This window comes from Lagenorhynchus albirostris, chromosome 2, assembly GCF_949774975.1.
Source record: "Lagenorhynchus albirostris chromosome 2, mLagAlb1.1, whole genome shotgun sequence".
Classification (NCBI taxonomy): Eukaryota; Metazoa; Chordata; class Mammalia; order Artiodactyla; family Delphinidae; genus Lagenorhynchus; species Lagenorhynchus albirostris.
The window spans coordinates 38,328,368-38,345,317 of NC_083096.1; the positions used below are offsets into that span (position 1 = coordinate 38,328,368).

The following is a 16,950-nucleotide window of genomic DNA, read 5'->3' on the forward strand; positions in this document are numbered from 1 at the left end:
CAAATCTCTTTAATGACTGGCACAGAAGAAGGAAGCAACTGGATTCTCACATCTGCTTCTGCATTCAGTCTGTCATATGGCCTCTGGAAAATCCAAGTGCTCATTTGTGAGTGAATGAAAGTGAAAAGTTACATATTCTCTTACTCTTATTGTAAAAATAGTTTTGACCTTGAGGATCCATTGGAAAGGTCTCGGGGACCTTATTAATTTTTCTGAGGCTGTTTCTTATTCACTTATTAAATAAGAATAATAATATTTACCTCCTAGAGTTATTGTAAGATCAAGTAAGATAAAATTTGTGAATCACAATGCCTTACATGTAATAGCAACTCTGCAAATGTTCACCCTCTGCTCTTCCCTATTCTAACCTCTATGCAAAATTGTTTAGATATGTAAACAAATATATATTTAGGGGAATATATAGGGGAAACCCTTAATATATTTTTTATTTTGAAATGATACTGGTACTTTGTTAATAAGATAGGGTAGTTCCCATACATAGACTATTAATAAATAAACTAAAAAATACATAATAAAAATCCTTTTTATACTTCTTCTTGCAGGTATAAAATAAAAACTCAATAGTATTTGAGGGGAAAATATTGTCTTGCTGCTGTTATGATAGCTGTGGAGTGGGAAAAAGTCATTACGTTTAAACCAAGTGGTTTGATTTTTTTTTTTGAAGCGTCTTTACTTCAACATATTTCTTCCATTGCATAAGCATTTACAGAAAAATTAAAAGATACAATGTGAAATACTGATATTGGGCTAATGAATAGCACCATTTAAGTATATGTTAAATTCAGACTTGAAAGTGGTTGATTTTTTGAGAAGAGAAAATTCCATTTTTGCACCTTTTAGGAACAAGGAGTTAGAAAATGGCATTTTTCAAAAATTTTCAGCAGAATCTGCCTTCAGTGTCCTCTCTGGTGGACACAATCAGTAATGCTGTGGAAGATTTGACCACTGCTGTGGGGGAAGTCAGCTATGCTTTCACTGACTCGGTTGCTGAACAGGTAGCAAGTATGATAAGTGGCTTCCGTCCAGAAGAGGAAAGCCCTGCAGCAACAGAAGCTGTAGATACTTCTAAACGAGAAAATACCACGTTACCAGAAGTCTCTAAAAACACTAATTGTCAGAAAACACAATTCGATTTAGAGCACCAAGCAAATCGAATAAATAGCTATAATACTTCAGTTTCACAAAAGCAAGATCAAGGAATGAATGAAGAAGGAGTATTTAAACATATTAATAATAGGCAACAGACACTCTCAAAATATCAAGAAACCGATACTGCTGGTGATTCTTCTTTGAAAGGCCAGATGAGTGATGGTAGGATATCAGTTAGCAAGCAGTATGCAAGGGCTGGATCTACTTGTCAAGAACTTGAAAGTACTGACAGATGTAGAAAATATGGATTAGGAATTTCCAATAATGGTAAGCATGACCTAAAGGAGGTAAGATTTCAAGAAATGCAAGAAAATTGTTTAAAGAAGGCTGAAAAACATATTAAAAGTAAAGGATCCAAAGGGAATAAGTGTTCAGGAAATGAATGTTCTCCAAAAGGTATTTTGGAAAGCAATAGACATATGATACAGAAATCCATTAAGAAAAAAGACATACATCCAGCAGCATCAACTAATTCTAAAGGTAAGTGTTATGGAAAATCAAAGAACAAATAAATCCAACAAAATACTACAAAGTGAAAGGAGACATAAAAACAAAGAAAAACGAAGCCATTTCTGCCAAAAAAGAAACAGCAAAGAGTAAAGATGAAAAATATTCTGAGATAATACCAGAAAAAGGTGAGGTCTCCTAATGTGAGTTTGAGTGATAAAATTTTCTCTTGATTTTTTACGTTAGGAAAACATCCAAATTTCTAAATTTTTCTATACATGTCTGTATATCTAATTTAAGACTTTCTTGAATCCTCTTACTGGGAGACGTTTTTAAAGTCATACAGTTTTTTCTCACAGTCATTTCAAAAGCATTCATGTTATTTGTATACCTCTAATTTAGTTACTGCCCCTGGTCCCTGCATTATTTGGCCAATTTTAAGGGCCTTAATTTTACTTAATGCTCATTTATTTTTCAATCAGAAATTCTGTGGTTTTCTTAAGTAGTGTGCATACTTTAATTGGAATTTATTTGGTGTGCTACAGTTAGATTTAAAAATTTTATATTTTTGTAACCAACCGTTAACCCCTTTATACCGTGTTGCTCTTCGCATCTTTCCTAGTAAGAATGTACCAAACGTTTTATGTTTTTCCTTGAGAGCAATAGATTTTTATCTTATTGAATAACATGCTTCAGGATAGGTATCTGTTCATTTAGCCATACATTAAGAGTTTTATATGACATGTTTCCAATGTGTATACATGAACAATCTATTATTATTCATGAGTTCTCTATGTAGAATTAAGATTCCAACTAAGCAGTTATAGTTTTCATCCACAATATTTGTGACAATTTTTAAAACAATTAGCTGACAGTTACTTGGTTTTGGTTGCAGAATTGCTTCATATCGCTAGTTAGTACACCTGGTTATCCTTTAGTCATTTTCATTAATTGCTGATCTGATCACAAGGCCAGAAGTACACTGGCTTTTATTTATAAAAGATACATACAGAATTTTTATGTATATTTACATTCTCATAAAATAACCAAAATACTGAGTAGCAGTAGAAATGAAGAAGACTGTTTCAGTTCTGCTACATGACTTTGTGCATAATAGGGTCTGCTATTTATCAATTATATGAATGTTTTTTAAATGATATAATAGAGGCTGATCCAGGATGGATGAGCTAATTAAAAAGGAATGCCAATTTTTGGAAATACCTCCATTTTGAAGTCTATTCTTGTAGCAGTTTTTTGAATGTCAGATTCAGTGTTTTTTTGGTAGCCTTATTACTTGAAGTAGCAAAAATTAAAAGAGAAATAAAATTAAGAAGAATAGTTTACATATTATTTTATTCATAAAATAACAGTAGAATGGATGCTAGTAATAAATACTGCAGTAGCAATACAGAATTTTAAATTCTGTTTTGATTTGTTTTCATTAAGAAACATGCTGCTACCTAAAAGAAAGCAAATATTTCTGAGGTAGTCTAGATTATAGTCAGTACTAAACTGAAACATGTTATGTTCTAAAATCGTTTTGAAAATCATTTGACCCATATGGGTTGTCCCTTCATTAGCTGAACTATAATGTTGCTAGTACCTGTGTCCTAGGTTCTGACAGAGCTTACAAGGTATAATAAGAGGAAGAAGAGTTTCCTTCTCTGTTCCTGAATGCAGGGCTACTTTAGGTAATATTTTGTAGTAGGTGAATTTCTAGTTACCCTCCTCAGAACTCTCCTGCTGCCTTAAGACCACCACCATGGTATCCCACAAGTGCTAAACCCTGGGAGTCAGAATGCCTAGGTTCTAGACTAGATCTGCCATCTCAGCAGATGCCATCTCTGTCCAATAGAACTTTCTGCAATGATGGAAAAGTTCTACATATCTATATTGCTTCATACAGTAACCACTGTCTGCATGTAGCTATTGAGCACTTGAAACGTGGTTAGTAGCACTGGAGAACTAGATTTCAAATTTTATTATTTCTACTTAGTTTAAATAGCTGCATGTGGTTGGTGACTACTAAATTGGACAGTGCAGAATATAACATCAGTCATAGTTTCACCCTTTGATGGTTTTATTTTGCTGAATTAAAAAGCAGGACTTAGACTAGTGACGTCCAAGCTCCCTTACTTCTAACTGTAAACATTCAGTTTCTCTCCCATATTTTAAAATTACTCATTCTGTGTCTCCCCACCTGAATTTCAAACATTGATTTGTCTACTGCAGATGATCTTAGCTGAGTATAATGAGAGAAATATCTAGACTGAACTAATAAATTCTGACTGCTATGGTCTCTTTATCCTTCTAGAGTTGTTTTATAATTCTGAGAAGGTTGCATCATGGTCTAAATGAATCTCAACATGATGCAGTTTCAAAATTTTTACCTTAAAAAAATGGTAATAACTAGTGCTTTTTTTTTTTTTTTTTTTTTTTTTTTTTTGCGGTACACGGGCCTCTCACCGCTGTGGCCTCTCCCACTGCGGAGCACAGGCTCCGGACGCACAGGCTCAGCGGCCATGGCTCATGGGCCCAGCCGCTCCGCGGCACGTGGGATCCTCCCGGACCGGGGCACGAACCTGCGTCCCCTGCATCAGCAGGCGGACCCCCAACCACTGCGCCACCAGGGATGCCCCACTAGTGCTTTTTAAAATAATACAAAATTAATTAATTTACCTTCTGAAAAATTTATTTGAAATTTGGGTATATTCAATTAGAATTTTCATAGTAAGTCTGCCTTTCACAGATAATGTGTTAAGCTTGGTGTATATGCTTCCAGACGTTTTTGTATGTACGTGTAAACTTATACTGCATGTATGTGTGTATATGTTGCATGTAGGCATACGTATGTTAATCTCTTTTCTTCTCTTTTCTCTTAACATGAGAAAAGCTTCTCTTTTCTCTTAACATGATGTGGTAGTTATTCTTTCCCTGTGAGTACTTGTAAGTCCACCTCCTCATTTTTAATGACTGTATAGTATATCATTGCATAGATGTATCATAATTTACTTAACCAAGGCTCAGTGATGCACATTTAGCTCATATTTTATTTTTGTTTTCCTTTGCTGTTAAACACAGTGCAGTAAATTGTCTCAAATACATATCATTGCTCACTTGTTAATTATTTTCTTAGGCTGAATTCTTAGAAATGGAATTGGTAAATTCCTAGAAATGGGTCAAAGACTATGCAGATTAGAAAGTTTGATATGTATAGCCAGATTGCTCTCTAGAAAAGTTGTACCACTTATAATTCCATCGATAGTGTATGTCTGTCCATTTCTTTGTTCTGCTTCTAACACTGAGCGTCATCAATTACGAAAATTTTGACTAAGATGATAACCAAAAACGTCTCTTGTAGCATGAATTATTTGAATCAGGTCCATATGTATTGGCAATACTTATAACTTCCTTTGTGTGCTACTGATGCTTTAAAAATAATTGTGTAAGATGGAGAGCCTTATTACTCTGTTTACCTGTACCGTGGTTGGAAAATCCCTATGACTAATATTATTTATATAATTCAAATATACAAGTCAGTTTTTTCTATTAAAACATAAAAATCTAAAGCTTGGGCTTCTTAAATGAAAAACTGTTTTTCTAAAGCTGAAAATTCAGATTGTGTGTATGTGTATATATATGTTTATATATATATATTTGTGTGTGTATGAATATATGTGATACATATATAAGCATGTAACATGTATGTAACTATAGCAAATTCGCTACATTTTATTGCGTTATATTTTGATCTGCTCTCCTTGTCGTTCCAAATAGATAATTCCTACATTGACAAAGATGAGCATGGTTCATCCTCTGAAAGTGAAGATGAAGCACTGGGTAAATATCATGAGGCCTTATCCAGAGCACACAATTCCAGACTACCATTGGCAGATTCTAGACAAAAGAGCTATACTTGGGAAACAAGACAGAAATATAGCCCTCTCTCTGCAGAGTATGATGGATACAGTAGCGAAGCATCAATAGATGAAGGTAAGATAGGTTAAGTTTTGTTTTTTTTTTTACACTATAGTATTTGATTATTTGTTTCTAAAACTCTAGGTGTCTGTGGTTGTACAATAAATAAGAGATAGCATATATGGTAGGGTCACATTTCTGGGAATATAATTTATTCAAATTCAAATCTTTGGGCTCAAGCCAAAAACCAAAACTAAAACCAAAACACCCAAAAGCAAAACACCAAATAATTTAAATACAGTGGTAATTCTAGCTCTCTTTTCATAATGAACATATGCCTAGCAATCGTGAGATGGGAAGTGTGAATCTGCTGTTCTCTCAGATGGAATCAGTTCCTAAATACCTGTTACAGGAACTGATATGGTCTAAGAATCTCACAGTGTTGAATATGATTCTAGTGTGTAAATGAATGCTTTTTCATTCAGTATGGGCCCTAACATGAGCCAGATACTTCCTGTGGCATGAAGCGGAAGGAGTGGTGATCTCTTCCATGTAGGAGGAAAAACTGTCTGGGATAGATTTATTGAGAGCCAGTACTGTATAGTACAAGACTTTAAGAGAAATTTAAGGAATTTTCAAGGATTTTTTTTGTCCCCTGTTGATTTTTGCCTCATGTGCTGACATTGACATTAGAAGTCAACCTATGTAGAAGATACAGGTCCACTCTCAAGTGTTTTTATATCTTTCTAAAAGAGAAATAAAAAAGGTTTTACCATTACCTAAAGCATTTTTATTTCCACATCTAAGTAAGTTGTTTGTGTGATTGATACAATGTGTGACTACTCCTAGTAATTATTATATTTATGCCCAGATATGAAGAAAAGAGCAATATATTTTAAATAGCATTATTATTATTATATCAAACACAAACTAACCTTAATATTGTAGCTGTGGTTTGTGTTTTGGGGCCTGTTACTATTGATGACTTACTCCGGCACATACAGTTGTCAAAGGAGTTAAATTTTTGTATTTGGCTTCATGCTAACTAAAGATTGATATACCTCCCTTTTATTTCTGCTAGTACCTAGTACAGTAAGAAATTAATCAAATATGGAAGGCTCATTACGAGATGCTAGGAAAGGAATAAAAAATATTAGACATGGACTCTACCCTCAAAATTACCTTTCTTAGTACTAGAGAAAATAAGACATGTGCTTACAAAGATAACTAAATAATGTAAACCCTGGCTCATGAATAGTAGAGCAGAAAGAGAATGGTCTTGAAGCCTGATCCTCGTTCACATTCTGGCCCTGTGACGTACCATATTAGCAGCGAAACCTTGGGCAGTGTACTTGATAGTTTCTGGGTTTGTTTCATTGTCTCTAAGTGTGAATAATACCTTGCTGATAGGGTTGTCATGGACATTAAATGGTATGTGTGGTGTTTTTAGCATAGTGTCTGGTGCGTGATAGGTAAGTGATCAGTAAATGGTAGTCATAGTTATGGGTGGTGAAGCATTGATGGTGATGATAGTGAGTAGCTGCTAGCAAGCCCTGAGTGTGTAGTCTGTGACCCTAGACACTTCCCTTTCTGCAGCTTCAGTTTAGGGTTTTATTTTTCCCTGCTCACTCCTTCTTCTGCCTCTCTGCTGGCCTGATTGCTTCTTCCTTGTAGTCCTATTATTCTCGTGTGGCTCAACAATCTGTGGGAAAAGGGGTGAAGAGAGAAGCATAATCTCAGTGGCTCTTCTGTTCCTGCCCTCACCTCTGGAATCACCCTCTCATTTCATTTCACCTATATATTTAGGACCCACTTGTACTTTTCTACCATTTCTACCCTAAATCATTTGATAAAGCACCCAGGGTAGATTGATTTTAGGCATTCTGAAATTATTTATTTCATAAACATTTGTTGAAAGTTTTTTTATGTGCCATACTAGATCCTGTGGATGTAAAGATGAATAAAAACAAGCTTGTTTTAAAGAGCCCACAGACTGGAGGAGGATGACCAGTGAGTACATGTGTAATGTAGTGTGTTAAGAGGTCTGCTAGTTATGTGAACAACGTAATGTAGAAATACAGAGGAGGACTGAGACTTTGTTTGGGAGGTGGCGAAAGGGGAAGTCTGATGTATGATGCAGCCTTCACAGGATAGGTGAACTAGACTTGAGGGAGAACTGTTCAACCACCATGTAATAGTGATTGCAGGAAAGCAGAAGACAGTGTGTTTCAGTGTCTTTAACCTAGGATCTGTGCTGAATGCCATGCTCAGGAGTTTGGATGTTGTCTTATAGGGAATGTAGAACCCTGGAAGGTTTTTAAGCTGGATAGTGTGGCACTTTTAGGTCAGTGTGTTTAAGAAGGATTATTTAACTACTGTAATAGAAGATGAATTGGAGGTAGGAACTACTGGAGGCAAAAGGACTGGTTAGATAAACAGTGATGAGATCCTCATTAGCAATGTTAATTGAGGGACAAAGAATTTGTAGATTGAGGGATGGTCTCAGTATATCCTGGTGAGTGACTGAACATATGCAATGAGTAAGGAATTAAGATTGTTTAATTAGTTTAGAAAGCATAAGAGAAGTAAGTTTGTGGGAGGGAGATAATTTAGTTTCAGTCATGCTGAATTTGAGGTGTCTGTGGAATATCCAGGTAGAGGTGGATATCCTTGTTGGTAAAATACTGTCATTGGGATTTAGGATGGGGAGATGAACAAGTGGTAATGTAAGATAACAGTAGACTAGGAGGATAGTTTTTTGTATCATAGATTATTGCTAATTGAAAAATCAAAGATTGCTGTGAGTGCAAAATACACTCAACAGCAATCAGTGGAGTCAGGGAAGAATAGGAAAACTTGATTAGAGAGGGAGATTTCAGAGCTCCAGATTTTCGAGAAAAGCAATTTCAAGTGACAGTAAGTTCTGAACATGCCCACAGGCAAAGATGCAGAAGTACGTATAAAATGCTAAAAGGTTTTAAGGAAGGGAGTGAATTACCATCCATTGGGGAAGATGTGAGAGATCATCCATGAAAATGGCAGTTGGCTTCAGCTTTGAAGAATGGGTATAAAGTTGAAAAGAATAAGCAGACGTATTTTAGATGGAGGGAAGTTCATAAACGCCAGAGTACGCAGTGGTAAAATGTAGGGACTATTTCAGGACAAGAGAAAAGTCCTCTTGGCTCTAACATAGGTGTATGTATGTATATGTGTGTGTGTGTGTGTGTGTGTGTGTGTATATAAGTATATATATGTATATGTATCAGTATATCAGTATATATACTGTATATTAGTATATACACACACACACACACACACACACACACACACACACACACATATGTAAAATAAAAAGGAAAGAGGTGAGGTCTAAAGCCTGGAGTGCCTCACTGAGTAGAAGTTTGGATTTAATTTGTTAACCAGTGAAAACTCACTAAAAGTTTTTCACCAAGGAACCATGACCAGAGATGTGCTTTAGAAACAGTAATGTAGCAACAGGAAGGCTATAGGAAAAGACACCAATTAAGGAGGTCTTTGGAGTCATCTGTGTGGGAAATGGTAAAAATCTGAATTGAAATAGTGGCAAGAGGAATATAGGAGGATAGGAGAGACATTACAGAGGTGCAATTTACTGGATTTAGGAACTAAATGTATTTGGAACATTAGAAAGAAGGAAGGAAGTGTCAAAGATGACACTAGTTTCCAGCAAGTATGACTAGGAAAATGATGAGGTCATTAATATAAATAAGAAATCCAGAGAGGGATGGTTTTTTCTTGGATGGTGGGTTGGGGTGGAAGATAAAAGTGGTTTTGTGTATATGGTAAGGCAGAATATTTAGGCAACTGGAAATGGCTGTGGATCTTGAAATCATGAATGGAGTTTGGGAGAAGGTTTTTTTTCAGATTGTATATACTTAGAGAATAGGAACCAAGGGAAGGGATTAAATTGTTGAGGGAGAATGTATGGAGAGAAAAGATAAGAGAGTCATTTCCTTTCATTAACAGAGAATTAAGGATGTCACTTAAACAGACAAGAGAAAGTAACAACCATAAAGTGGGGAACCAGGAGAATGTTGCATTTCATCAGACACGGAAGGAGAGTTTTGAATGCTACACCACAGAGAAACTGGGGAGGATGAGAATTCAGACAAGCCCCTTTGTCCAGTAGAAGATGATCAGTTACTTTCAGTGTACATTTTACACTGAAATGTAGAATCATTTGTGATTCTACATATGATTGTGTAGAATCATACATGAGATTGAAGGTGGTTAGGAGAGAATAAGTGGAAGAGAGTGTACATTTGCTGCCTGCACTTTCATACCACTTGTTCTCTATCAACTTTCAGAGTCAAGAATCTTGAGAGGTAGTTGAAGGGGTTCACCTTCTCCCTCCAACCCAACAATAGTAACCCTCCTCTGGTATATATTTGGGAAGGATGGGGATTTGTTTCTAATACACATTTGAGTCTCTGCCAGGTGGTTGTGCCTCTGCATAGTTGACTCAGGAGAAGTACTGCTCACTTCATGTCTGGTCACCTAAGAGGGCTACTGAGTATAGTTCTCTTATAGGATTTGGTTCATTCTCCTGAGGTACAAGGAAAGGGATCAGTAGAGTAGGTTATGCTTCTCTTTACTGCTCTGACCCTTTGTTCTGCATACTATTCTGCAGGTTTATGGAGGTAACACTAGACTAATGTGGGTTGAGGTGACTAAAGGGAATTATAAGGTAGAAGGAAAAATATTTTTAAATGTACATTTTTTACATGACATATTGTTACCTCATTAGGGCTGGTAAAGAACCATTACCCCATTTCTCAATCTCTGAATAATTCCAGTAGAGAAGCTTTGGAACAGCCAATATTGGAAATATCTACAAGAGTAGAGAGGGTCAGGGAGGGCCTGGATAGGGATTAGGAGGACCAGTGCAAGAGAGCTTTCTGATCAAGTAGGGAGAACTACCATTCATTGAGCTCCTACTGTGTGCCTGACTCTGATAGTTTCTGTACACATTGTTATACTTAGGCTTCACTGCAACACATTGTGGTAGATAAGATTATTTCCATTTTACAGAAGTGAGAGGAGATTTTAGATCAAATAAGTAATTTTTAACCTAAGGTCACACAGTAAGTTTATAAAGGCTGTACTTGTCAAGTCCACTGCAAAAATGAATGATGCTTTAGCTTCTGTTTGGTCATCACTGCTGCTTTAGTGCCCTCCCTAAGTCTCTTTCATTCATAATTAACCCCTTCAGTTGGGTCCTTTAGAGCAGTTTATATATTATAAATCTGAAATACAGATACTGTAGAAAAAGTAAGAAAATATTATGGCCTCTATTTGTTGATCATATTTTCTCCTCTAGGTGGCCATGTTAATCTTCCATTTTTTGGAATACAAAAGGGGATAATATCTATAAGAAATTTTTCTAGGAAAAATAAACATTAAAATAATTTATCAAATTTCTTTGTTCACAATTTTAATTTATTTTACTTTGTTGTTCTTAAAATTAAGCAGATTTTCTGATAATCCTCTTATTTTAAAAAGGCCTAAGAGATAGTAGGTTGTGATATCTTGTTTAAGTTGGTAAGATAGAACAACCTTTGAAATTCCATTCATGCTATTTAGTACTTCCCATTTTTATATTAGACAGGAGAAGCCTATTAGATTTTATATAAACAAACTTAGTGTAAAATTATTAGAATGTCTCTGTTATTTATAGCTTTGCATTCTCAGTTCACCATAGAGATTACCAAGCTATATTTACATATGGCAGAATAGCTATATTATTAAAAATCATATGATGTTATTTTTTTTGGTGAGTTAATTTTAAATGCTATTAAAAATAATTTCCAGCATCACTTATGTCTTAAGGGTACATGTAACCCATATATATACACACGCACACACTTGCCACTCTCTTTCTATGGCTGCTTCGCAAGCTCCATGCTATTGATTTTGATGTTTTCTTAAAATTAGGGTCATTAAAACACATTTCTTTATTCCTTTTATTTAAATGTTACTTTTAAAATAATTTAGTACTTAAGAGTAATAAATTCTTTGTTTATATTTTCTTTAAGTGTATTTTAACTGCTTTATATTGTTCTGTTGATTTTCACAATTTCTGTGTGAAGAGGGTAAGTATAAAAAAATTGTGTCTGTGTTTTCCAGATGCCTTTGACACAAAAATTTTTAGTCTTAAAATGGTAAAAGTTATTTATATTACATGGTTTATTTAGATTTTTGATAAGCCTTTTCTTTGACTTCAGGTTTTTGTTCGTGAACATTTCTCCTCTGAAGAATTCTTTATTTTGTGTGTGTGTGTGTGTGTGTGTGTGTGTGTGTGTGTCTGCACTCTAAGTATGACCAATTTGGGGAGAAATTGATCTTGAAGACTTTTCCTGCATCTTTGTGTTTTGGAGATCTTTTTATGTGATGAGATCAATTGTTACTAGCAGTGTAGAATTCTTTTATAGTTCTACTTTTGCAGGCCACCTGTGACCTGTAAAATGAGATGTCTTTGTGCAATTTAGGTAAAGGCATAGCCTGCTGGGTGGATGAATTAGAAAGCAGTACCACCTTTGAGCAAACAGTTCATCATGAGAATATAGCTCAGTTAGCAGATACCACCTATGTAAGAAGAAAAAGGCATTCCTTCCTCTAGGTGTAAGCTTTGGTGGACCCAACGCACACTGTACTTAAGCACCCCCCTCAGCCAGGTACTTATTGCAGTGCACAGCCTACACAGCCGTACACAGTGGTCCTAAAAACCTATTTTTATACACTTCCAGTCTTAAAATAAGCTGGTGGGATTGCTATGTTTTCCATGGTAAATCTATATATATCTTTCATAATTTTTTTTGTCTGAGATACTTATCTAGTAGTGGAATGATAGAAATTAAATCATAGACATTAAAGATATCCTTAATTGACTGATTACAAAACTGACACCTAGAGACGTGCAACTTTACTAAGATCATACAGTTCATTAGCAGCAAAACTGAGGCTCTAAGTGTTTGTAACCAGAGAACAGGTCAGTGCTTTTAAAAAGAACTATTCAGTAACCAAGCGAGTAAATAAGAGAGATACACTATAAATCGAACATGGCCTGTGTCCATTGCTAGGGGTTGAGGCATGTCTGGGAAGTGGAGGAATAATGCTAATGGCAATCTGACAGTTAATAGGACCTGACACTTTACAGGTTTCTGTTAGCAAATCCTATAGGAACTCAGTCTCAGATACATTTAGGGAGCGTTACATAGAGTCACAAATGGACTGACAATAATCTTATTACCTGAGGGCAATAATGGGTGGTTTAAACTGACTAGAACATCTGTATTTGCCGTAAGTTTAAGCTTACCAACAAGGTACATCTCCTAGGAAACTGTCCCTAATGAGGGAGGCAAGTGTGTTTGTACTTTGTGAGGTAATCTCTTTAAGGAAATGGAAAACTCAAAGCTATTTCTGAAGACTAGGCCCAACGTGGCTGTCAACTTTGGAGCCCAGGGAAGAAACCCTCACTGTTTTAGAGTATAGTAGAAATCTGGAGGATAGCATGGTGGGAAGGCCCTATGGTAAAGGAGCCCTCCAGCCAGAGGGATGTTTATTAATGTGTCTACAGTAATATATATGTTTATTGTGTTTCAGGCTCTGCTGAAGTCTTTGTATAGAACTTAATTTTATCTTCACAGAAATATTTTGATTTTATTACTTACTTATCTGTTTAATTAATTAACTTTGAAAAAGCAGCAGCTTAGAGAGGTACGTTAACATGCCCAAGATTGCTATCTCATTGTTCTAAGAGAATTTCATGAAGACTTTGGACACCTAGGAAAATCTAGAACCATACAACTGGGAAATATCTGGGGTTTTGGTCTCAAACTTAGATATGAAGCATATTATGCCTGCTGTATTTAGCAGAAAACTTGAGCAGCCCTTAAGGAAATACTGGTGATTTATTACTTTACCTGCTAGGCTTATTCCAAAAAGCCAGAGCTGTTTTTTTGAGATACTATAAAACTTCATGATGGACTGTTGTGGGAAATCACTTAGATAAGGGGAAGGATTTTGGGAGTTGGTTCCTATGGGAAGTATTCCAATTATCTTGGGTACAGAAATCTAGAACTAGTCTCCCGTCACCTGCAGATGTGATTGTATTAAGCACACCACAGCAAAGAGCCTAAGGGTCTATGCAGGTGGCACACTACCTGTGCCTGCAGTGTTACACCTTAGTTTTATTATTATTTTTTAATGTTTGGCAGAAATCTTGACTGTAGACCTTTGCTTTAGAATATGTGATAGGAGATTTAGGAAGCTCCATCTAATATTGTCTTTGTAACAGTCTCAACAGTAATAAAGGTAACACTATCACTATGATACTTAGGTATAGTTCTAGGAACTGTGAGAAGGCAACTGTTGTTAATATGGGCATCTCTGATAATAATAATAAACTAATCAACCAATAAAATGCTACACCTTCCCTTGTGATGGACTGGTAGGAACTTAAATGGTAAATACTAAGAAGTTAATGTCTTTCACTCATGTTCATACCACCCAGAATCAAGCACCATTAGTACTTTAGCATATTTTTTCCAGAAATTTTTTATGGCTATATTTTAAAAAACTTTATGTAGTAATACATTGGATACATTTTGCTTTTAAAAATTTAACCTGGTAGGGGGGAGAGGGATGAGTACTATTGGCTGCCACCTCATCACACTTCCAAGCTGGAAACATGCACTGTGGGGAGGGAGGCTGCTAGTACATGCAGTAGCTAGGCACTGAAACTCGTGTGGTTAGCCCTGGGAGAGGACTCCATCTAGGTACATGGAGACAGCCCTGAGGGCCTGGGATGTGGTCTGAACTGAACCCAATGTCAGTACGTGCATAGCGGGACATGGCCATCAGAAAATACCTCGAGACAAACAATAATGACAGCACATATTGGGATGCAGCAATTGCAGTTCTAAGAGGGAAGTTCCTCAAGAAACAAGAAAAATCACAAACAACCTAACCTACCACCTAAAAGAATTAGAAAAATAAGAACAACGAAACCAAATGTCAGCAGAAGGAAGGAAATAAAGATCAGAGAGGAAATAAATAAAATAGAGATAAAAAAAACAATAGAAGAGATCAATAAAACCAAGAGCTGTTTTTTTGAAAATATAAAATTGACAAACCTCTAGTCAGGCTCACTAAGAAGAAAAGAGATAGGACTCAAAAAAACAAAATAAGGAATGAAAGAGGAAAAATAACAAATGATACTGCAGAAATACAAAATATATATAAGAAAATACTATGAACAGTTATATGCCAACTATTTGGACAACTTAGAAGAAATGGACAAATTTCTAGACACATACAGCCTGCCAAAACTGAGTCAAGAAGAAACAGATAATTTTAACAGATCAATCACTAGAAGTGACATAGAATCTGTAATAAAAAAAACTTCCTGCAAACAAAAATCCAGGATCAGATGGCTTCAATGGGGAAATCTACCAAACATAAAAAGGAGAACTTACACCTATCCTTCTCAAACTATTCCAAAAGATTGAAGAGGAGGGAAAACTCCCAAATTCATTCTGTGAAGCCACCATCACCCTGATATTAAAACCAGACAAAGACACTACAAAAAAAAGAAAATTACAGGCCAGTATCTTTGATGAACATAGACGAAAAATCCTCAACAAAATATTAACAAACCAAATCCAACAGTACATAAAAAGGATCATACACTATGATCAGGGTGGATTCATTCCAGGTTTGCAAGGATGATTCAACATATGCAAAGAAATCAGTGTGATACACCACATTAACAAAAGAAGAGACAAAAACCATATGATCATCTCCATAGATGCAGACAAAGCAATTGATAAAATTCAACATCCATGCATGACAAAAACTTTCACCAAAGTGGGTATAGAGGGAACATATCTCAACATATTAAAGCCATTTACAGCAAACCCAACAGCCAACATAATACTCAGTGGTGAAAAGCTGCAAGCCTTCCTGCTGAGTTCTGGAACAAGTCAAGGATGCCCACTCTCACCACTTCTTTTCAACATAGTATTGGAAATCCTAGCCACAGCGATCAGACAAAAAAAAGAAGTAAAAGGTATCCAAATTGGAAGGGAGGAGGTAAAACTGTCACTATGTGCAGACGATATGATACTCTATATAGAGAATCCTAAAGACTTCATACAAAAACTATTAGAACTAATAAATGGATTCAGCAAGGTAGCAGGATACAAGATTAACATACAGAAATCTGTTGCGTTTCTTTAACAATGAAATATCAAAAAGAAAGTAAAAAACCAATCCAGTTTAAAATCACGTCAGAAAAAATACCTAGGAGTAAACTTAACCAAGGAAGTGAGAGACCTATATGCTGAAAACTATAAAACATTGATAAAGGAAACTGAAGAGGATTCAAAGGAATGGAAAGATATCCCATGCTTTTGGATTGGAAGAATTAATATTGTTAAAATGGCCATACTACCCAAAGCAATCTACAGATTTAATGCGATCCCTATCAAATTACCCATAACATTTTTCACAGAACTGGAACAAATAATCCTAAAATTTATATGGAATCACAAAAGACCCAGAATTGCCAAAGCAATCCTGAGGAAAAAGAACAAAGCTGGAGGCATAGCCTTCTCAGACTTCAGACAAGACTACAAGGCTACAGTAATCAAAACAGTGTGATATTGGCCCCCAAACAGACATATATTATAGATCAGTGGAACAGAATAGAGAGCCCAGAAATAAACCCACACACCTGTGGTCAGTTAATCTACAACAAAGGAGACAAGAATATGCAATGGAGAAAAGACAGTCTCTTCAGCAAGTGGTGTTGGGAAAGCTGGACAGCTACATGTAAATCAATAAAATTAGACCACTCCCTCACACCATATACAAAAATAAGCTCAAAATTGTTTAAAGACCTATATATAAGATATGACACCATAAAACTCCTAGAAGAGAACATAGGGGAAACATTCTCTGACATAAATTGTAGCAATATTTTCTTAGATCAATCTTGCAAGCAACAGAAATAAAAGCAAAAATAAATAAATGGGACCTAATCAAACTTAAAAGCTTTTGCATAGCAAAGGAAATGATCAACAATACAAAAAGACAAACCTATGGAATGGGAGAAAATATTTTCAAGTAATACAACCAACAAGGGCTTAATTTCCAAAATATATAAACGGCTCATACAACTCAATATCAGAAAAACAATCTAATCAAAAAATGGGCAGAAGACCTAAATAGACTTCTCTCCAAAGAAGGCATACAGAATGGCCCACAGGCACATGAAAAGATACTCAGCATTGTTAATTATTAGAGAAATGCAAATCAAAACCACAATGAGGTATCACTTCACACCTGTCAGAATGGCTAGCATCAAAAAGTCTA

General features: G+C 35.7%; 1 protein-coding gene across 1 annotated transcript in view; it reads left to right on the forward strand.

The window, feature by feature from the left end:
- Positions 1-878: 878 nt before the first annotated feature.
- Positions 879-16,950, forward strand: part of SYT14 (synaptotagmin 14) — a 147,575-nt gene continuing 131,503 nt past the window's right edge. Inside the window, 3 exon segments of the mRNA XM_060142118.1 lie at positions 879-1,665; positions 1,668-1,805; positions 5,395-5,610. Of these exon segments, the coding sequence (XP_059998101.1) occupies positions 879-1,665; positions 1,668-1,805; positions 5,395-5,610 (1,141 nt within the window).